This window comes from Varroa jacobsoni, unplaced genomic scaffold (genome assembly GCF_002532875.2).
Source record: "Varroa jacobsoni isolate VJ856 unplaced genomic scaffold, vjacob_1.0 scaffold_611, whole genome shotgun sequence".
NCBI lineage: Eukaryota > Metazoa > Arthropoda > Arachnida > Mesostigmata > Varroidae > Varroa > Varroa jacobsoni.
In genome coordinates, this window is record NW_019213513.1 from 15,264 (window position 1) to 38,183 (window position 22,920).

The 22,920-nt window shown below is 41.9% G+C and overlaps 3 protein-coding genes across 8 annotated transcripts in view; 1 reads left to right on the top strand and 2 right to left on the bottom strand.

Annotated features, from left to right (window-relative positions):
- dpp (decapentaplegic morphogen) overlaps positions 1-12,983 on the top strand; it is a 23,749-nt gene extending 10,766 nt beyond the window's left edge. For 2 of the 4 annotated variants that reach the window (XM_022835756.1, XM_022835755.1), the window contains 4 exons: positions 10,374-10,461; positions 10,610-10,847; positions 11,239-11,791; positions 11,951-12,983. In XM_022835756.1, coding sequence (XP_022691491.1) covers positions 10,374-10,461; positions 10,610-10,847; positions 11,239-11,791; positions 11,951-12,272 — 1,201 coding nt within the window. In that variant the 3' untranslated portion in view covers positions 12,273-12,983. Of the gene's footprint in view, positions 1-5,210; positions 5,310-8,582; positions 8,892-10,373; positions 10,462-10,609; positions 10,848-11,238; positions 11,792-11,950 lie in introns of those variants that run through there. The other 2 variants (XM_022835754.2, XM_022835757.2) reach the window with 2 other exon arrangements.
- Positions 12,984-13,379: 396 nt separating this feature from the next.
- LOC147753263 (U-scoloptoxin(16)-Er6a-like) lies at positions 13,380-16,987 on the bottom strand. Its single transcript, XM_086968884.1, has 2 exons — positions 16,449-16,987; positions 13,380-13,648 (listed from the first exon to the last, which is right to left on the bottom strand). Exons 1-2 carry the CDS (start codon positions 16,549-16,551, stop codon positions 13,449-13,451), a joined length of 303 nt encoding a protein of 100 aa, XP_086825010.1. The 5' UTR covers positions 16,552-16,987; the 3' UTR covers positions 13,380-13,448.
- An 86-nt stretch (positions 16,988-17,073) lies between these two features.
- LOC111261899 (epithelial sodium channel subunit gamma) lies at positions 17,074-22,908 on the bottom strand. 3 transcript variants are annotated; one of them, XM_022835751.2, is made up of 8 exons: positions 21,406-22,908; positions 20,783-21,051; positions 20,481-20,601; positions 20,209-20,353; positions 19,561-19,784; positions 19,290-19,457; positions 18,287-18,469; positions 17,074-17,987 (listed from the first exon to the last, which is right to left on the bottom strand). In XM_022835751.2, the coding sequence occupies exons 1-8, from the start codon at positions 21,751-21,753 to the stop codon at positions 17,796-17,798; spliced, it is 1,650 nt and encodes a 549-aa protein (XP_022691486.1). In that variant the 5' UTR covers positions 21,754-22,908; the 3' UTR covers positions 17,074-17,795. The 3 variants fall into 3 exon arrangements, with proteins under 3 accessions (XP_022691486.1, XP_022691487.1, XP_022691485.1); XM_022835752.2 differs by having other exon boundaries at positions 19,621-19,784; positions 20,481-20,625; XM_022835750.2 differs by having other exon boundaries at positions 20,481-20,625.
- Positions 22,909-22,920: the final 12 nt, after the last annotated feature.

Consider the following 22,920-nt stretch of genomic DNA (forward strand, 5'->3'; position numbering starts at 1 on the left):
AGCTGCTTAATAATGCTACCAAGATGTGATGTTGCTGGCATGCGATCTGGAACAAGCAGGTAGGCCGGTCTTCAACGAATTCGGAGTACCATGTTTGTTTCAGTGGTACTCGGTTCCTTAATAACAATCGCTCATATTAAGCCTACGTAAATCGTTAGGGACATTGAACTAAGATCTGCCAATATGCTCGATAATTATTTAAATCCAAAGCAGTTTGACACACATCTGATCGACATGTTTTTTTTGACCATGAACAAGTTCTATTGAACGCTAACACACCATACGAATATTATAGCGGTCATCTATCCGGAAAAGGGTTAGGAGCTATTCTCTAATGATTATAACAAGCTCGACCCGCTACCACAAACGGTCATGGCTGCTCGTAGCAAAAGAGAATTTCTATGTTTTAAAAGGATCTACTATATTTCGCCAGTGTTCCGGATCATTGTCGTATCTTCGTCGTGCATCCCGCTCATCTTTGCTTTCCTGTTGCTTTCCAAAAACAATCAATTAGACCCCAACGATGGGTTTGAAGCGGCGCTAGAGCCTGTTCGGCGTTTGGTTGTTAGGATCTTTTAGCCATAGAACAACGAACGATAGGTGAACTCCGTCTCGACTAAGTAGATGGGAGACGCTTTTGTTAGTTCGCCGCTAATCTACATTAGTCATTATTTGAGCAGAAATCGAGAAATAGAATTTCATCTCACCTATGTGGAACCCAACAGGGCACAGAAACACACTGGGCATGCTCCACTTGGCAACACAGTCTGTCAGTTGGTCACAGCTATAGCTCGTTCATTATACGAACATAACGTAGAGGTGTCGTGCAGATCCACAAGTTAGAAAGAAGGTACAAAAATCAAGCGATTACGTTAAGAAATTCTGAGCTCTTGTTGCATGCAGTGGCCGTGTAGGCAAAAAGTTTGCAGCTGGTCACGAATTAAAAACGATCCAGCCAACACCTTAGTGTACACTGGTAGAGCGTATTGCGTTCACATGGCCGTCGAAACGTGGAGGCCTGAGTGGCGGCACGAAGGACTGCCAACAACGTTAAGTCCTATAGCATCTGCCTCAGCCCAGCAGCCGCAAGCCGGGTTTCCATGAGACTACAGCGTGCTTCGAAGTATGCCATATTTTGCCTACATGAAAGCCAATGACTCTCTTCTCATAACGAATCTGTATATACTCTATATAGAAATTATTCTATTGTTGCCTTCGGCGCCGCAACGTCTCCGATCTGATCCAGATCTGTGAATACGACAGGGTGCCGTGCACACTCTTTGTCTGTATATACTATGGGCTGTTATGTAGTGATGTTTATGCTGTACCTGAACGAGTGAGGATTGTCGCTGGAAGGTAAATGGGCGAATAGGCGATGTCAGAGCCTGACTTGGAGAGGAGCCTCGGCCGGTATTGGTTAGCCTATGATGACACTGGTGGGGGTCAGAGGGTTCAACCGTTAGACGGGGACGGATAGGCTAGGCCGGATCGACCAGCCAAAAATGAAACTGAAAGACCGGATATTCAGCTGAGTGATCGAATTCCCCTTTAAAAAACTATTGCTGAGAACTGTCAGTTCCGAACAGCGCCACCAACGGCGGCAGATCGAAACGCCAATTTCTGTTCTGCGCAATCGTTTCTATACGCGTGTTGATGGCTGTCTATCTGTTGGCCGGTCGGCACGTATATTTTAATGGAGCGCTCCGCTTAGCGTTCATAAGACAGACCAACCACATTTGACGATTTTCAGCCGACACAAGCCGTGGCATGCATAGACCAGCGAACAAAGAAGCCCACCTTTGTTTTCGATTCAGGGGGACATCTAGATATCTTTAAGGACGAATGACTGATGGGAACCCAGAGATAATCTGCCAAAACGAAGCAGTAGAAGAAGACGGTAGCATTCGTGTTATCAGCAAACGGTTGCAGTTGAACTCATCTTTTTTCAGTTGTTGTAACCCCAATTCTGGCCTCTTCTATTTCATCTCATTTCCTACAACCATATTACGTAGTTCTACCTAGGAGCAGATGGGTTTGATAAGTGTTATCTAAATAAGTTTAGGTGTGAAGAGCTGCGAACATAACGAGAAACGCAAAGCTGCACATTTTTACCTTTCAGTATCTGAGAATTTCGGGAGACTGTTTATGGCTATCTATTCAGAGATCATAGCTCAGAGCTGACCATTATTCTATAGAAGCTAATGACGATGTTGAGTACGGCGTACATCGCTCCGAAGTAATTGCAATAAAAAGTCTAATAACGAAACTCACGATTTGTTACGGTATGAGCTTGAACTATGGTTTATGGTGTGCTAGTAACATTAGATTCCTAGCATCTTACGTAAGAGCTAGCTCTTGAGTTTTCGTAGACAGGAAAATTACTTTTGAAAACTTTTACTTAATAACTTCAACAATGAAGACAGAAAGGTTCAACTACTTAAGAAACGTGTTGGTCCTAGTGTACAATTCCGTATAGATGGTACTCGTGGACGCACAATTTTAGAAAACGAGTCCTTTCTTTGAACGACAGGTCGTAATCATTCACTCATCTCAAACCCAATTCATTCACGAGCAGCTTGAGGCTGTTAATTTCCGACGAAAGGTTACTTCGGTTCAAAGCGTGAGATGTGGCTGATAAGGCACTAATGAAAAAAGGACATCGCCATGATGGCTACCTATCGTCGCCTTTGAAGTCAAGTTCCCGTTTGATTTTGCTCTATTGAGGTTGAGTGTTTATCTTAACGAGATCTCCGGGAAAAGCTGAGCTGGTTTACTGCTTAGTTTGTTTTTTGCGAAATGCCCACTCTGTGCACTTAGAAATTTCTTAAGGAGAATCGAAAATCGTGTATTTTTGCCGTTCGCTGCATGAGATAGCCGTGTAACTATTCCAACAATAAATATTACTTTTTTTACCCGCATTTATTTGATGACCCGCACATCTTTTCGTGGATATAATTACGTATACTGTTAATTACGTATATATCACGCACGTGTAATAATGTTTTAATACCTTACCAAGCGTGTAATTATTTAACACACTACCAATCTAAATGAGCTCCTACGTGTTAGTATTAGCAAGCTTTAAGGTATATTATTGTGTTATCCTCAATAGCCTTTAAATCTTCCCTAGCGAATCTGCCGGCTGCCTATTGACGATAGCTGTTTGTCATGCGTCGCTGCTTCTTAACCTAAGATATGTGTCTGTTTACTTACGAAGCATTCAGACGTCAACAACTACTTCATTCAGCCCTTAATTGCTTCAATGAGGGAAATAGGCCGACGACGACCAGGAATGAGGTGAATGTTGAGGGGGACGAAATGGGTTTAGGGTAGGTGCATGTCTCAGGTTTCGTATGATCCCCCCACCGGACGGAAAGCATTTAAACGAGAGAACCTTTCTCTAGCTCACTTCCCCTCTCCTCGCGTTACTGAGTGATCAGAAGCGCGGCTGTCGCCAACCGGATTAACCTGGCCACGGTTAGCTCCGGCTATGTCTGCAGCCTGGCGGCCCGAGCGAAGACAGCACCAAAACGTTGGGTTTCGGTGCATGGGGAAAGCGATGCTGGCGGAACCTCGTCGGTCGAAGTCCGAAGACGGCAGCCGAAGATCGTCGCCAGTACGTCTGGCTGTTGTTGCTGCTACTGCTACGGCCTCTGTGTGTCCATTTGAACAAACAAACCAGCACAAATGCCGCGCCGGTCCATGGTTGGCCGCCTGACCGTCCTTCTCATCTTGACGAGAGTTATCCCAGAGATTGGTTAACAGACGGACAAACGGACAGACAGACACAAAAGCAGATCAGTGGATCGCTCCACAGATATCTATGTTCATACGTAGACAATTGTAGAAGAGTACACGTACGATCAAGCCAGTGGCTATCGTTAAGCTGCGCGACCACCGTGGTTACGGCTCTAGAAGATTGGATATGCGGATAGGAGCAGCAGCAGCAGCAGCAGCACGTCGATGTATTGAAAAGTCTGATCAAATTCAGCTCTGCTCTGATGTTCGACAGTGGCCTTTCAATAGACCTCTTTCATCGTAAGTTTCGTTTTTCGTCTTAAGTCGTCGACATCGTGCTCATCTTGAGCATTTTTGTCTTCATCTTCCTCGTCTTCTCTACATCCTTAGGGAGTGCGAATTCTGCCTTCTCATCGTCATCGCAGCGACCATCACTAGATGAGGCTAGCTGTCGTCGCCATCCCTGTGACTTCATGTCTCGACGGCCACCACCAGCACTACTAGCCCTGATGCCGAAGTGCACCAACGTATCTCAGCCCTTAATGTAGCGTACTGCCGCTGCTGCTGCCCATATTATTCTATCTCTGATGCTGTCAACTCAACCATCTCAATCCTATGACACGATGCGTGACCAGATGATGGTCACCAACGATAGTTAACTTTGTCTCTTTCCTTCTTACTATCACTCCCTATACGTGCTGACGTTCGGGCGACACGTTCTGTTCGCATTTCATAGATTGGTCTACGTATGTATGTGTTGGAAAGGAAGAGTTTCTATGCATCTCGTCTATGTAAGTAGGTGTCTGAGAAGAAGTGCACGTAGGTGTGAGTATAGTGCGTGGACGACGCAAAGGGAACGATTGTTCAAGCCTGGATCGGCTTTGGTGGACGATCTCCGGTCTTAGGCGGTACGAATGCTGATCGCCATACGGTCAAACTACAAGAAGTTCAACGTCGTCTCATTTGCGGTGTCGGCATCAACACTGGCTTTCTCGTTCGTAGTTGTCCTACTGCTGCTGGTGCTGCTGCTGCTGTTGCTGTTGTCGCCGTCGTCGTCGTGGTCGTCGTCGTCGTCGTCGCCGCCGTCGTCGTCGGCGCCTCCGTGTGAGGTCTCTGGTGGGCGGAGTCTGTCTCTCTGCCGCTGCTGTTAAACAAACAAGGTGGAGCTTTCGTACGTCTTCTACCTTAAGTAGGCGGAAAGGAGCCATCATCGACCAACAATAACGAGCAGCAATTGTACGAGTAGGTAGCAAATCCTACGGCTATCTGCCCTCTCCGTAAATTTTCGTCTCATAATTGTCTCTATTTGAGCCGAGAGCCAACCTACATTTTCGACTGGGCCTACCGATGAAATGCGGCATGGGGCATGCAGCAAGAGGGGTGGTCCGCTGATGACGGTGGTGGGGGCCGTGGGGGCAGTAGTGGACAGTCGCTGCATTAGACGACACAATATACAGGATATCGAAGTGAAAATATACCAGTTAGACGATGATGTCTGAGGAACAAAGACGTGATTCCACGCAGCAGATTTGGCTAGTAACACATTCGCTAGGGATGTGGCCTATACTCGTGTAAGTGAGAGAAACGTATTGTGTAAATTAAGTGTGCGGTGTATAGCTTATGTATAGCACGTTTCGTGATAGTCTAAAGCGGCTCTTCAGAAATCGCTAGGAGAGGGCTGTCAACTACCGAATGGGCAAAGTTGGTTGGTGCAATTGATTAACTTTAGTCTTTCTAGATGTAGAACTAGACTTTCCAATGTTTATCGGTTTCTTCTGTCTTTTATGTTAGCATTAAGTCAACAACGTGGACCGAGGGATGACAACGAATTTGTCAAATTTCAAAAGGCATTATTTTTGTTACTGGGAGTACTTAGAGGCGTCACTTTGTAAAAGACCCCAATAATACAACCTGTACCGTGAACGTTTTAACTTATCTACGAACGAAATACGATACGAAAATAAAGGACAACAATGGCCCGTACTTCGTAGACTCGTGTCAAATAGCCATGTTATCTCTGTTCGAAACCAGCTTGTTCCAATCATATGAGCGCCTTCTGATTCCTGACTATCTCATCTTTTATCTTTCTTAGTAAATTAATCTATGATCTATAAACTCTCTTCATACAGGAACTAGCTGCCTACCACCTAAGCCTATCTACGTACGTCCTGTGATGGCGGTACATAAGAAAAGCGCTTCACTGAAGGCCCCATCTAAATGGGCAGTAAAATAGATAAAAATAGCAGGAGATAGACAAATGGGTGCTATTAACGGCCGATTTAAGCGTTTGATCACGATACACAAAACGAACGCAAGGTGGCGGGCTTCTCACATTTAACTATAAGATAACGTCCTGATTGGTTTAATGGCTCGGTTTTCCTTTCTAATGAAGCCATTATCAGATGGTGGAAGTCCTCGCCATTCGATAAGTGTAAGAAAATTAAAATGGTGTTACACTCCTCTTTGTACCCCAATATACAATATTTGTTGTGCTACCTTGCTCCTAATAGGTCAGACAGCTGACTCTCTGCCTTCAAAGCCAGGAACTACTGGTTCGAGTTCTTCGTAAGACACGTTTCTTAAGTATAAAAAAGAATCCACTCGTGTCGGACAAATAGGATATTGTAGGTCAAAGATATTATATAAAAGATTATTATTACAGCTTCTACGGGTTTCCAGGTCGAAGTCTACCTAAGTAAATTTCTATGGAGGTCGTATACGATATTCTCATTCGGCCATAAATGCGACATTTTATGGCAACATATTAATTGCTCGGGTGGCACCGACGACGACTCGTTAGTGACCACCGCTATATTAGAAGTGAGAAAAATTAGCTTTTCTCGTATGTGAGTTTCGGAGTACATCGTCATTGTATACAGACCACGTTGACCTAGCTACGTAGAAACCCCTCGTACTATTTCCGTCATTACTATTATTTTTGGTCCTTTTGTATGATTAGTAGCGGATACAGAGTTATTTATTGAAGTTATATGAACTTGTACTCTTGTCTCAGTTATCTGTCTGTGTGTGACTCTACGTGCGACTAATACAATGCTTAACAGCAATGTACGTGTTTGTTTACTACTAATTTTCTATTTGAAGTCTTTACGGATCTCTTCATCGATATCATGTCTTGCAAAAATAATGTGTAATGTAAAAAACAAAAATGTAAATCTAATGATCTCTCGAGGATATAGGCTATAACTTAAATGTGGACAACACTAACAAAAAAACGTACCGCTCATTTTTTTTTGACAGAGCATACGAACAAACATGAATGTTATTTTTTTTTTTTTCGTTTTTTTCTGCAAAACGGAGGTATTTTGGTCAGTGCAGTTTAGACAGTTAAATATATCATTCGAAATTTGTCCTAATTGTTACTCTTTGTAATCCGCTGTAGGGCATTCTTAATTGTCGTTCTCAGAAGTGTGTCTCAAAGCGTCTATTTAATTGGAACGAGTGCCTCTTGCAGACGCTGCATTTTTGTAATTTTACTCGTGTCACGTCTATAGCGACGTGACGGTAACGCTTTCATGACTACTCTAGTTCGGGCCTAGTACATAAGTATCGCTGTAAAAGTGATCTATGAACTTTGGTCATTGTTTGTACACACCTCTAAGAATTATCTATGCGTACTAGATGCTTCTCTGATAGATCTTCACTCGAGAATCAGAAGGACCATATTGTTTTTTTAGCAGATGTGTATATATAAAAGCTTGCTACGACGACCACCAAAGCACACCGCATTTCAGTAACCCAATAGACATTTACGTATTTATTGTTCGGCGTTGGCAAATCATAATAGGGTGACTCCCCAGTCTCGTAATCTCTCTCTGTAATCTCGATAAGGTCTATAGAGGTCAAATTCGATGAAAAAAAATCTGCTTCCTGATAAAATACATTTATTACGTCGATTAACGTTTGCACGCAAACATCACAAAAATGAGCACTGTGAATCCGCACATCAGCCTGTACTACAATTGCATATACGGACCAACTTCAGTTAGAATATGCTGTTAATCCTACCCGTCTACATGTTGGCGAAAGATGATATAACTTTTACCTGGATCTACTAGTCAGGTTATACCGGCGCAAATGAACGTATCATTGTTTCTCCACCATCTAAATAGCGCCTAGCATCATAGAGCTTGGCCTGGATAACAGATCGATCTTGGTGTGAATGTACTTCGCCTCGATCCCTTCATAGTGATGCATTTGACGTTCTACGTTTCTATATTAGCCGATGCACAACATCAGCGTGCGTTAAATTGCCCGCCCATTTTCGGCGCCACAGTCGCCGTCGTGCGGTGAAAACTTGGGAAGTTTGCATACAACTCAACTAGTGACAATTGTATACATCTTCATTATCCTTTTTGTTCGTGTAGTACTCGACAACAGCGCTTCACTTATAGACTATGTTGACTTGAATTGTACCTGTCGCTGTTCGTCGTAATGATTATTTCTTTTTTTTTTTTTTCCACCAACCGAGCAAGTCGTTCACTGTTGTAGACTCGTCGGTTTACCCAGTCGCGGATTCTTCATCTTATTAGATTTTTGCCTGGCGTTGTCTGTGTCGGGCATCGGCGTGTGGCCATTATCACCAGCAGCGGTGTTGACAGTTTAGCGTTGGCCTAGCTCAGTTTTTCATCCTTGTATGTCGCTAGCGGCAACGGCCTATAGCGGTAATCGCAGCGCGACTAGCATCGTTGCGCAAAGTCCGCCGCGCTTTCGCAGTGACACCGGTGTCCGATGTCGCTAGATTTTTCACGAGACGGTCTGCGGCGTCCAGTTGGTCCGTCAGTTTCGCTGATGCGGCAGCGGCCTCACTCGTTGACCGACTGATAGGCTAAACAAGTGGCAAACTGCTATAGCACGCAAAGATCGCTATAGGTCAAAGCTACAAGCGGCGGGTCAATCCCGTTACTCCCGCGCCGGTTCCTGCCGCTGATTACCTATTCTTGGTGTCGTCAGTTGAAGCCGTCATTAGTGGCAGTGTGTCATTTTGCGCTGCATAGGCTGCCGTGACGATCCCCGTCCCATAGCTCCCACAGTCGAAATATCCGCCCAGCAAAGCTTCGCAAGACACGTTGCACCAGCAGCAAAAGGCTTTCCTTTGCCGTTTTGTTCCCGCCTTACGCAACGGACAAAAAGAAGTAAGGTCTATTTATGCCTGTTTTGCACCCCTTCCAATTTCTGTCCGTTTATGTCCAGTGGAGGCCAAGGTGGCCAGGTATTGATGACAAATAAGTGTCATATCACATATAATAAACAAGTAAGATGTGACGTGTCGTTCGCGCAGTCTCTCTCTGCTTACTCTGTTGTTAAATGAATGCCATTTCGTTGCAAATAGCCGTTGAAGTAGAAAAAGAGCTTCGATACGAGGGCGTGAAGGATTTAAGGTGTAGTCTTAGGCGACTGTCGCAATTTCTCTGTGAAGGTACCTCTTCCTAGCGCAGTCAACAACTTTGTCCTGCAACCGCGACGTCATAAGGGAGACAGACGGGTGCGGTGCTTGATACGGTACGGGTGATAAATTTTCCCAAAAACTACTAGATTGTTCCGATTTGCCTAGTCGAGGAAAAAATTCGTCTAGTCATATTCGTAATGACGATCAGTAATGACAAAATGCTGTTTTTTTCTAGTTTGCCCAATGAAAGAGTAAACCGCAGTCTTTTGTCAACGATGAATATGTAGACGATTATTTGTATCAACGAATAAAATGACTTTAAAATATTGAACCTTCAATGTAAGTCGTTCCTTCTATTCATCACGCACCTCTGTCAATATTCATGGCGGACTGCGTAGAACTTACAGACACTCTATGTGCTAGGCCTATTATTAAGCAGAAACAATTACTATCCTAAATATTAGAGTTTTTAATTAGGAAATTGTTTTGAAACACGCACCTTGATGGCATCTCTATAGATACGTTAGACCATGGGATTCGGTTTCAATCTGTTGAACGCGTATAGAAAAAGTTTGACTTTACATAACGAGCTACAGGCCTGTTAACTAACGAACTAGTGCGTTTTTTGTTATTGACTGATCTAAACAATGAACACACATTGAAAGTGTTCTTTATGTTACGACTTGCCGTAGGAAAGATACCTGCTCATCGCCAATTATGCTGCAGTTTCTTATCTATAAATGACGCTTTCGCTATAGCCCACATTCGAAACTACCGTAGTTTCGCATCTACTCGGTTGGCCCGGTCTACCATAACAAGGCATCCATTCTTAGCGTATTTTAACGCTGCGGTCCGTTTCGTCCTGTAAGCACGCCTCTCTTGAGCGCGGACCTTTCTTTTGTTTCGCACGTAAACAGTGTAATGATGCGGCGTTATTATTTCCGTCTATTTTTTCACAACTATCATAGTTCTGTTTAGGATCAGCAACGTTGTGATCTTGTGCCCGTCATGTTCCTGCATCTCATTACTGCACAATGCTTCTCCCTCAAATAAGCTTACTTAGCGCACCGGTTCTAGTGTTCAAAGTTTAGGACATTCTTGTCAACCAAACCAATATATCGTCAAACCTTTTCTGCTGATAGCTAAAGTAATGATTAAAAAACCCCGCCAATAAAAAATGACAGATATATTAAGCGTGTCTACTTATGTGTATTTTCCTATGTTGCAGATATCTGAGCGCGCTATTTGCAACAGCAAATTGTACCGATGCTTTGGGCGGCGTTGAGGAAGCCGTCAGCAATCGAGGGGCTTTAAATGTAAGCAAAGAATCTCATCCACAGTTTCAGTAGCGTATTTTTTTTTTTATCACAGAACGTATCTCGGTAACAATTCTACAAACACGCAACATATATATGCAATGAAAAAGTTGGTAATAAATTGATTTGGTTTCGCTGCAATTTCTAGTCCTTTCTGCGCAGTAAGCTTCAGGATATCATTGGAGCTTCGGATCCTGATGTACTTCGCCTGAAGCTCGGTGAAAGAATGCGCAGCCGGCGCAGTATTCCACAATACATGCTCGATTTGTATTTGGCGCAACATCGCTTCATGAATTCCGATCAACCTGGTGACGAAATTGCCATTGATCATCATCAAATCCTCACCCAGCAGCCCGTTGACACCGTGCGAAGTTACTTACATACGCGTAAGTAGATATGATTGAAAATCACTTATCACGACTGGATTATAGAAGCTTTATTTCATAGTAACACACTGGAAAAGTGTTGGTCGCAGCCATATGTTTAGCAACTTTTCAGTTCCAGCAGCGATGCCCAGACACTGTTCAATGGATAACTGAGTGAATTACGTTCGGTTGAAAGGCGATATTTAATAAACTGGATAGACAATTCAAGACATTGAGGCCCTAGGGCCAGTTACGTGCAAAATTAGGCATATGATGTCTCATTCTTCAACTTCTATAGGCGTTTAGCTTTGTAAACGAAAGGCATCTAGTGGCGCGCAAGTACAGCAATCGAAGCAAACAAACCTAACAGTTCATTAATCCTTAATCGTTCTATCAATTGTGTCTTTGATAGAACGGCATGACGAAGATCTCTATGGTATAAACCGAATTCGGTACCAATTCAATATCTCAACTGAAGACATCGCCGATGAGGAGCGTTTCCTTGGAGCTGAACTTCGACTATTTAAGCCACGTCTCGACGATGTCGACTACACGGGCGAGGTGCAAATGATTCAAGTGTACGATATCGTTCGGCCAGCGACCCGCAAAAATCCCGACGCTATTTTACGATTGCTCGATACCAAACGAGTGCTTGGCAACACCGAACGTGATGCCTGGATCGGTCTAGACGTTGTACAAGCCGTCCAGCGCTGGAAGACTGAGCGAAATCACGGTTTATACGTTCAGGTATTTCGTGAGAGCGAGAATACCACTGAAGCTGTCGTCTCGCCATATGTTTTATTGAAGAACTTCCCTGGCCGAGTAAACGAGACCTCATGGGACAATCAGCAGCCGATCCTGCTTACCTATCACGCGAGCAAGAGCGACTCGAAACGACTATCTCTATTGAGGAATAAGCGAGCGGCCACGAGACATCACCGAAGGAAGAGCTACAACCGACAGAAGTAAGATTGGCGACTGATATTTCGTATTGCAAAGATCACTATCAGTACAAACAAACAAACAAACAAATCTATTGGTCTGTTCCATTGCTTTGCATACAAGTGTGTTAAATGTAAACCATTACCACTCAGTCCCTTGGCTTTGATTTTTTTCTTTCCCAGGGAGCAGTGTCGTCGGCACAGTCTGTACATAAACTTCAACGATGTGGGCTGGAATGATTGGATCGTCGCCCCACAAGGTTATAACGCTTACTACTGCCAGGGAAATTGTCCCTTTCCCATACCCGAACATTTAAACGGCACGAATCACGCCATCGTTCAAACGCTCGTCAATTCAATGCGTACTGGTGGAAACGGCGTGCCAAAGGCCTGTTGCGTGCCAACCGAGTTGACCCCTATCTCGATGCTCTACGTTGACGCGTACGAACGTGTCATACTAAAGAACTATCAGGATATGGTCGTTCACGGATGTGGTTGCAGATAAAATGTGTCTCAACGGTTGGCCAAGGAAGAAGTACTATAAGCCACGGAACGCATTAATCGAACCTAACTATAATCCTCTTGATCTGACTCGAATCTCTCCTACAATACGAGCACCTCAAACCCCCCGAGAACGCTCATTGCGACGAAACAAAAGCAATAACAATTAGTCGTTTCGCCGCGCGAATGACAGTTGTTGCTTTGGCGATATTTTATCGAAAATATTGCAAAGAGTGATATGATGGCGAAGGTATATATTATGCACTATGATAATACCGGCCATAGCATGATAACGAGGTGACTGATGCGCATGTATATTTCTTTGTAAATTGTAGCAATACGGAGCTAGATAAACGATTTGGTGTAAATCTGTTAATCTATCTATGATGCTGTGACGTAAACATACTTTCTATACAAACATTTGCCTTTCTATTTTTTTGTACGGATTTCGCCAAACTGCATACAGTAGAAGACATTACTGTGACTATTTTACTTAATAATTACACTTCTCATTGAAGTAAAGTTACACGTATCAGCTGCTATATATATATATATACATATATATACATATATATATATATATATATATATATATATATATGAAAGAACAAATGACGAACGCACTGTACATAATTCCTTATTGCGTTCCTATGTAAGTATAAGTTAAATAAATGTGCCATTTAATATACAAACGTCAGTGTCCTTTGAATACCATCGACGCTTGTATTCTTTGCAAAATAAACGCTGAACTTTTTCTATAGGAAAAAGCATATATATAAATAACTTCGCACAGTACGAAACGTAACTCTTCAGATCAATACAAGAGTAAAGCTGAGCATGCATCTTCAACGCTATAACATATATCACCTTCGCTAAAAGCAAGGTAGCTGTGTTACAGAATCGGCTCCACGACCCATAGTCACTTCTCATCCGCAAGAAATGTCTACTTATATGCCGGTATATATATATAGTTCTTTGGCCAGTAGAATGGTGCGAGAAAAAAATACGCCCAAGGGCTTGTTGTTCGAAACTGCGCGTCCACGTTGAATACAACGCTTTATTTCTATGAAAAACGTCAGCCACATTCGGGCATAAATGAAGAAGGAAGGCGTTTGTGTCAAATGAAAGTTTATTAATGTACTGGCTTATTTATAGCCAATGCGGATTTGATCTGGAAATGCTAGCATTCAACGGTTGGGCAGCACGTCGGGTAGGGGCCAAAACCCGGAACTAGTTTACATCCCGGGGGGCTCGAGACAGCCGGGCACGACACCCCATTAATGGTCTTCTTCTTCAAGTCGCATGTCAGTTTCATACAACCTTCCGCAGGGAGCAAGGTATCAGAGAACAGCTGTTTCGTTTCAGGATGTTCGCACTTACCTGAAGTAGAAATGTCACTATAGTAAAGCATAGGTTCAAAGTAAAATGTACGCTTTATCTAATAACTGCGGTTACGGTAATTAGCCGATAGCCATTCAAGACTAGGGCTGTGACTTCGTACCGAACTTAATTAATTTAATCGAGCGTGTTTGTAGCTAGTGATAGTTTACATACCGTATTAGAAAAATAACAAACATCAACATGCTTCTTCTCTAATGCATGAAGTAAAAACATGGAGTTGACTCAGGTGAGGCATGGGAGACATGGGAAGTGAAGCGTCAACTAGTGGCAAAGGCCGCATTCATAAAGTTCTGACTTGCACCCGAGTCACCTTCACATTAAAGCGTGATCACGCATAGGCACTGTCTCTGTCTCGCACCTCACCTATTTAGGCCATTATTAGAAAAGGATTACTGAACGTTATCCATTGGATAAATGAATAGTGGGTCGTGTTTCTATAAAAGCTCTTAGAAAATGGGCAAATTTGACCATTTGTCTATTTCCACTTGTGGGAAGAAGTGATTAGACCAGTCGGAGTATCAACAAGGGGTTGGTTATCACTAAATCGGCTACATATGCGAGGTCAAGCCAAATTGCAGATGGGGTAAAGGCTTTTTTCTGTCAACATTTTTCTCCAGTGGCGTGGGCAGTTCGTCGAATGTCTTAAATCAAATACTAAAGCTCAGCAGAAGCAGCATATACCCTACAGCAGTGTATAGCAACTATATAATTGCAAGGCCAATGGTAATTCCCTGTAGGAGAGCTGATTCAAACTGTCAGCTCTGAGACCTTACATATTATGTAGTTGGCGCGCCATTATGTAAACGCTACTCATTGCTTAGGACGAAACTTAAGATCAAGATCAAAATAAGTGTTGATACTAGTAGAATAGTTTAGATAGTTTCAATATGGTCATTTTCTAGTAAAAAAAAATTAAATGAAGTGTCTAATTAAAATAATAATTTTAACATTTGTAGATTAAAAAATAGCTGAGTGTATAACAGGCGTTGCAACAACAGAAAAAATACGACAGTTTGTTTGTCAAAGACGCTTCTACTCTGTAGCCTAAACGGGCTCACTAGTTATTAATTTTCAGAGTATTATCAACTGAGGACAGTCGTTGGCTCATATAGGTCCACTACACGGTTTCATATGGGCCACAAGTGGGGCCAATGATTTCCTACGAAGATATCGGTAATTCAGCAACAAATCTAAAGAAGAGCTGCTTTTCTTTATAGAAAGGGTAATCATTCTGGTTAGAATGAGAGGTACATTGTAAGAGTGTACTACAAAACTAGGCAGGCTAAAGGTTATAGTTTATCTGCCGTAAGTTCGTATGACGTTTTTTAAATGGTTCAGCTATCGATACATTTATATCTTGTCCGAGACGTGCGGTCGCAATAAAAACGTGCGCTCTGTTCTTCAGAACAAATTTGATCGCATTGAAATTTCTATAATCATCGTAATAATGTACAATTTTCGTATAAATGCCTATGTATGGTAAATTATACCATATAATTGAGATTATAGGCAATGTCGTGCATATATCGACAGCGCTGCTTCGCCCGAACGATACGTTACGTCAACAAAGTCGTAAAAATGTCTTTCAAAAGCAGCCAGATATAACGCACAGTTATATCGTGACACGGCGGGTTCGAAAGTACGATGCCTTAGCTTATATTGACAAATATAGACATATACGCATTGTTACTAAGCTCTGAAGTCACCTATTTTTTTTTTCAGTTTCTCTGTGCAATTAACATCGCCGGCATCCGATTTTACTTATTGAGCTTTACCTCACTCATATAGTCTCCAGAATGGCTGTGTAATATAACTCCAGATGTTAATGTTCTGTCAGTTTGTTCTGAAAAGTCAAATGTGGGACAAGCGCGACTGTGGTAGAACAAAACAAGCTGGTCTTTCTGCTTCCTTGCCGTTTACCGAAAATTCGACAGCCCCTTCTTTTCAAAACTGGTCAAAAAACAGTAACCCAAATCTGAAAAAGATCCTGACCCGTGTGCATTCAAAAAATTCTAGAAATTTAACAGAAGTAAAAGTTGAAAGTAGTGTTACATTGCTAACTAAAAACGTGGTGACCCCTTGCCCCATGTCACCATATATATATGTAATGTTAACCCTAAGATACTGCTTTCATGTGTGAAAAATATAGTACAACCATTATATTTTAGTTAGTAAAGGAAAATCTAATTATACAAAAATGATGTGGACTTAAAAGGAACCTTTTTGACCCTATAGGTTCCTATGTATTAAAAATAAAAAAAAAAGCTAAATAATCGATCGTTAAGCTTTTTCATTTTTACTCTAATAGTCAGGGTAAAGGCTCTCTCGTAAAGTTCTTTTATTCCTAGCAGATGTTCCGCAAAAATTTTATTCGCACCCCCCAAAAACAAACTCTCTCTCTCAAAGATACGCATATATTAATTTGCCAACAGTAAGGGACTATCGAAGTCAGGTTTCGGGTTTACGAACGAGGCCGTTTGCTTATCTGTTGGTAAATCTTCCATTCACAGCCGGTTATGTTAATTTCAATTAAATCTCACTATTGAACCCATTTCGACTATAGTGTTTATTACTGAATGTTAACTAAACATATCTGTAACATGCGCTTATATTTTTACCAACTGTTTCAACTTATAAATATAAATCTTTTTCAGTATTAACTGTAAAACACCGTTGTCTCTAGCGCGCGTCTAGCTGATACCTGACGTCGTCGATCTCTTCTCGAGATAAATTATCTATCGTTTGTTTTACAAAAATGGCTACCGTCTTTACTACTTACCAGCGGTAATCCGGACATTGTTAATCTGGAAGGTTGCAGTTAACGTTTCACTGGCCAACGTACTATAGGCAATCAATGCTACAAGGCAGAACTTAATCGACATCGTAAAAAGGATCGATCGTTCAGCTTAAATGTTTGCCCCTTACCGCAGCAGCTACGCAACAGCAGACACCATCCGTTCTAGTGAGCATAGCCCCGTTTTATTCTGCGTTCCCGAACGTGCTTTCCCCTAACAACGCCCTCTATCGGGTCCTTTTAAATACCTAATGAATATTTACATAAGAAGTCTGAGGTAAAAAGAGAAAATAAACCTGACATCTGTGTAAAAATCATCGACAGGCGATTCGGTTAGACGTCACCGCCCGTGCCATCACGACCCGGTGTTACATATAGATAGTCATCATGCGTGCGCGTCAATAACGATATATCAAATAATAAAAATGCCATGTAGAAACATAAAATCTATAATATTCTCTACTTAGTCACAAAAACTGAAAATCTCATGCAGATCAACGGCACACACACGGCGCCCTCATATATGTAGGCGCCTCGATACAAGGGCGCCTCGACCTTGCCTATCGTTTAGAAACTGTGTAAAATAAAAATAAAATATGACGGCAAAGTATTGACCCTTTGATTTATATTTGTACACGTATCTTTATTAATATAGAATAACTTTACAAATCCCCTTTGGTAAATTTTTATGACATTTTGATATGTTATGATGGTGTTCTGCCACGACGCTCAGTATCTGAGCGTTGCCGAGCTTCGTATAAAATGAAGAAATCAATCAAATATTATAAAAATGGCTTCGGGTTGAAAAAAGGTGGATCAGGAGCTGTTTCAGGAACAAATGTCTGATTCGATCTAACTAATGGACGTTATCGGCTCCTGCTAATAATTTTTCTGAGCTTGGTCCTTATTTGTTAACATTGTTTAAGCAATGCGTCTCGCAAAAACGCACCGTTTTAAATAATTATCACCAATTTCTATAATTAAACAATTGAAATTTTTCACAGACCAGTATGTTGCTATCTTTACTGTTACAATGCACTCTGATATACACGTAACTAGTGGAAACATTGTTAGAAAACAAGCTTCGAATTTCTGCTAGGATCTTGAATGTTTCTCTACGGCCTTCAGAATTCTTATACAGGCAAAACATTGGGCTAGCTTAAAATTCAACGTCTCTCGAAAGCTAACGGTTCTCGCTGACGACGTTTTTACACAGTTCAAGCCTGTGAAATTCGGCATAGTTATCTTTTACGATCCAGAATGACTCCTCTATAACTAGAATACGTCGGTGGTTCTCTATAGATGCACAAGATTGTTTGTGATTAGTGCTTACTAGGCCTGAAGTCGCGCGTCCTCATAACGTGCTAGCTGTTTGGCCTTAAAAATATGCCAACATACGATTTCTGCGACGCCTCGGACCAGTATGTCGATGATATAAAAGGCGAATAAATACGAGTAGCCAAGGTAGATACCCATTGTTCCTGCGATCGAGTTCAATAAGTCCTTCGGCGAGATCTGCATCACCTGCGAAGCGCGATGAGGTACGAAACGCATTCTGGCTAACGATGCCTTCCTCTAATCACTTGCAGTCATTTTGACTCCATCAAAACTTAAGCTTTTCTATTCTATGCATGCGACACTATTGATGTATGACGCATAAACCGCTACGTTTTAAGGTCGGTAGATGTGCAACAACAACAAACAAGCGGAAGAGGATTAATTTTACTGAAAAACACTGTTCGGAACATTAATTCCGGTTCGTTTTTGCATGCTTTAGCTCGCTAATTTACGTGTTGAGTGTTACATTCAGGTGGCCAGTTTACCTTACGACGAACGGTGATTTTGTTTGACTGCATGTACACGTATACAGTTGAATTACACAATCTTTCCACGCCAAGGGACTCACGCTGCACGTCAGGATGCCAAAACAGAGCTGAAATTACCTTGTGGTAGAAATCTACTTGACATGGTGGAAGACATCCGCAGCGGAACGTAGCTTTCTCTACCTGAAATATCTCAAATTTGCCACCACGTAGTAATGTTTTTGCACTTGAAAAATTTAGAAGTTTAGCCTCCTCATCAAGCCCTCGGCAATATAATGATCGAAAATTTATACTTTGACACTTAGATAACAAAAACGACACTGTCGCCGAGGCTGCTGTAAATTCTACAAGTTTATTAGAAGAGACTGGGTGCGTCTAAACAAAAAAAAGACCTGTAAGGTGTTCCTATGACGTGTTACCAGCTAAGGAACAATAAGCTGATAGCAATATCAAACGTACAGATGGCGACTGATATCCAAACGTATAAACGAATCGTGTGTGGCGACAACATCGCCTATTATTTCTATGAGAAAACGATTCATGAAGGGAGCAATCCCGGGCAGGGGGTATGTATCAAGCGGACAATTTTCTCAGTAAATTATCTTAATGTGTAATTTCAAGTGGCAATAAACAATGATCGAAACTAAAGTATGTTTTAAAATGATTTTTATCTATATTTCAGACTTTAGATCTTAGTTAGAGTTGGTTTCATCAGCTCTACAAATCTACGAGTTTATTGTTAAAGAACAGACTGTGTGTGTGCGACTTCGATATATAAGCGTGACCAAAGTTTTAAAAAATTCTGACTATCTATCTACCAACACCATTCGATGAGAGCTTCAAATTAATTTGCTTGAAAATGTGCATTTCTGTGCGGGCTGTTTCTATTCTTGAAGCAATGCTTGTGAATTAACGAGGTCTCGATCTGCACATTGTCGGACACCTGTTTCGAATAAGGTCGAAATGCATGCCTAGGTTTGTGAAAGGAGAAACCGAAGCTCACCCTGCGGGCCGTCTCACGGGCACATCTGAGAGTGTCATTGTGACGGGCGTTCTTCCCCGTTGGCTGTCCCAGAACGTAAGAGCATTCGGTCGCTGCCAGGTTTTGCGGTAGACGATACTTGAAATCGATGCATCTACATTCGCGGTAAATTGCCATCTGTGTACACATCTTTAAAGCAGGAACACATGGTGCTGTTATACATCGTTTCTACTTGTTCTGTAATCGAAGGCAAGCATAGGCTGAGAACAGCTTGATAGTGAATTGTTCTTACATCTTGACATAGCAGTTTCGAATATTTCTGTTTATCTTCTGAAGTCAAATGAACAGCGACCTCTGCCGGATAACTTTCTGTGCAGGGGTAGTTCGAGGGAGCTGGCAGGCGAATAAGCTGCTCCCTCTGTAAGCCAATATACGTGGTGGCGAGGGGATAAACAGGTATGGAATCCTCCGATACGGAAATCTGCTCATCCTTATTATGTATCATCAACAAATGACCTGTAGTGCTTGTCGGCAACAAAGAACAACCGTAGTATAGTTAAGTGAGTTGCAGATAGACTTCTAAAAAAGACATATCTTTATTAGGTTTCTTGCATGCCTCGAAACATATCGCCGATTTAATTTGCGTACATATATTACGATGAACGTATTATTACGATTAAAGCAGTACGTACTAATGGTAAATGCAGGTATTATTAAGTTTTTTTTTTGTGGATATAATTATTTTTATCGGTTTTCGTCTCTGCCTTTTGTAAGGACGTCCAGTTTTAGATCTAGAGTATACAAAATGGATTAGAAGCCGTCCTGGGTTCCTGGAATAAAACGGCGTTAAGTGGTTAAGAGACGAATCTGTCGTTACTAATAAACGCACCGAAGATGCAAGTTTAACCAAAGCTATACGAATCGATGGCTCTGCTCTTACCTGCATTGGGTATCATGGGTAAATATTCGTCCTCATTGACCTTCAGGTTTAGCATCAGTCCATTCGTAGGTGTCTCGAATGTTGTTACCTCTACTTGCGATTTGCAATATACGCAAAAGCACACCCCGTAGAACGGATGAAGACTCTATGATTATGAGGAAACGATATCGATTAGTGCCCAAAAGTCTCGAGAGACCCGATTTTATCCCTACTAGTTTCAGCCCTTACACAAGGATTAAATTTAGGAAATCTTTAGGAACTTTGATAAAAACCTTTGTGATGAGTGAGCGACAATCTACCCCGTTGAAGAAACACGCATTCACGGTAGAAGCTATCTCCGGATAGCTGAGTTCGGTCAAAACTTCGCGACCTTTTTCAAAGCCCATTAACGCACTATACCATTCGAAGAACATTTTCCTAACAGCAAACAAAAGAGCAAACCGACTAAGTCAATCGAAAATCATTACTTGTATTGTTCATTCTCATTATATATATGCACAAAGTGGAACTCGCCATGCTTTCACTACGCTCGCTTTATCAGATACACATAGTATGAAATAAATAGCCTTTGGACCTGGCTTTTTCTGCAGCAAGTTGACCTTTAGAAGATCCAAATAGGAGCCGAAGCTTGTCGCGTTCCGCGTCACCACGAAGACACAGTCTTTCGTAAAATACACTTATGAAGGTTTCGCAATTGGGTTGATTGCACGTTTTATTAGTCTCTGTCTCTATGTAGTTTCGGTTTGCGGGTAAACAAAGTTTTGATAGCAGCAATGGATTTTGGTTACAAATGGTAACCGCTGGCATGCTCATAGGACCGTCCTTGGGTTCTTCGATTTTCACCTGTGGACAAAAAACTATTTCGATGGCATGAAAGGACAAAAAAGCTGAGGTAATTAATTTCCTAATTCATTAAATCCACATACTATTCTAAATGGTTTCCCTTCGGAGCCATCGAATTCGATCGGTGCTTGGTTACAAGTGTATAGAAAAAACGTACTACTCAAGACAGAACCTTTACATTCTAGGTCTCAAGGGAAAACAAGTGATATCGGAACCTTTTAGACTAACATCTTATTTGTGATCAAACTTTGAAGGACTAGGGTCGATTTTCATTTTGTAAGCATGTCCAAAGTCCAGCGGATGCTGAATTCAAGCAAAGTGCGTGGGGGCCTTCTTCTGCTACATGTGCAATACCTGTAATGATGTATTGTACGCTAAATAGCTGATAACCAGCTGGCTAATGTCGGTAACAGTTGTGTGGACAAGATAGAGGAACACCGTAGCGAACATCAGTCTGGCCAGCGGAGGACTAAAACCGAAAACGTCCTTCAGACCTGGCAAGGTCGCTTCGGAGAACAGCAATTGAAACACGATAAGCCATGAAGGCTTACGTATGTGCCTTAGCAGACGCAAGAATCCACGAGAAAACAGCGATGCCTTCTTTTCAGAATCGTTCGACGTAGTTGGGTCATTTCGTCGTTGTTGAGAACGTCCGTTTCGGCTTGCACTGTCAAGCCGAGGGCAAGAGCTACGATTATTCATTACAGACGTACAACGAGCGCTGCGTCGAGGCAGCCACGAAAAAACTTCACAGTTGGCCGCTTAGCAAAGAATACTGCCCAATTCTAATTCGAATTTATACAGCCAAACTCACTGAGCTTGACGATCGTCACGGGTGTGCTAGTGTTGCAAAAAGTTAAATACGTAAGTTGCGTATCAGTTGTTAAAACACATTAAACTTAGGAGCAGTTAATAAGAACGACGGGTCAGCTCATTTCGTAGCAGTTATTCAGGTAATAGAACTTTAGATAGGTCTCATATAAGTCTACAATTTTATGTTGGTAAGGATTAAACACAGGAGCCTATTGGTTTGACAAAGACGTTCTAAAATATGTTCGATTGTGGAGGCACACATAACGAATACGTAGAAACGTTGCGTGCGTAACACACTTAGCTGAGACTTGAAACGTATCGATGGGATGCGTCGTGACGAATTTAATCACAAGCCGAGCAGCACATAACCACGATAATCAATTTTTCTATACGTAAAAGTTTTGTTTTGATGTATTAGGTATTTATGTGAATAGCTAGGATATTAATGCCTTTAAAAGCCGTGAAAGTGACGAAAAAAATAATCAAACAGCTGAGAATGTTACCCCAACCGTCTTAAGAATGATCATAACCATACAAATCTACCAGACTAACGTCAAAGGGCCTTTGGCAATATACAAATACGAGGATATATGGCGCGCGTTTGCCACATCGCGTTTGATCGTGCAGTTGCTGTGACCTACCCCGATAGTCTCGAACAAAGTCAGAAGAAGCCTGTTTTCTTTCAGCAAGTTGAGGAAGTTTAACTCATATAAATGAAAACGACCAATTTCGAAAAAAGCTAGATTTGTACTACATGAGTTTGGCCGATTCAGACTGTTGCCTTTTAGTCGGTATTTCGTGTTTCATGTCCAGCGCCTGCCGTTAGGCATGACTTGAGATGGTTACTCTTACAATCGGAAGCCAAATAAGTCTACGCCCAGTTTCGAACTTGGATCACCTCGCCTGACCCAAGTGTTCGTACGTAAGGATGTCATCGAAAAATTAACGGGAAATTAACTGTGGCTATTAGCAAATATGCAAGTGGCGCACCCAAAACATGACTCGTACTTGATATATGTAGTACGTTTCTTTATTATGTACTTTACGAACACATAT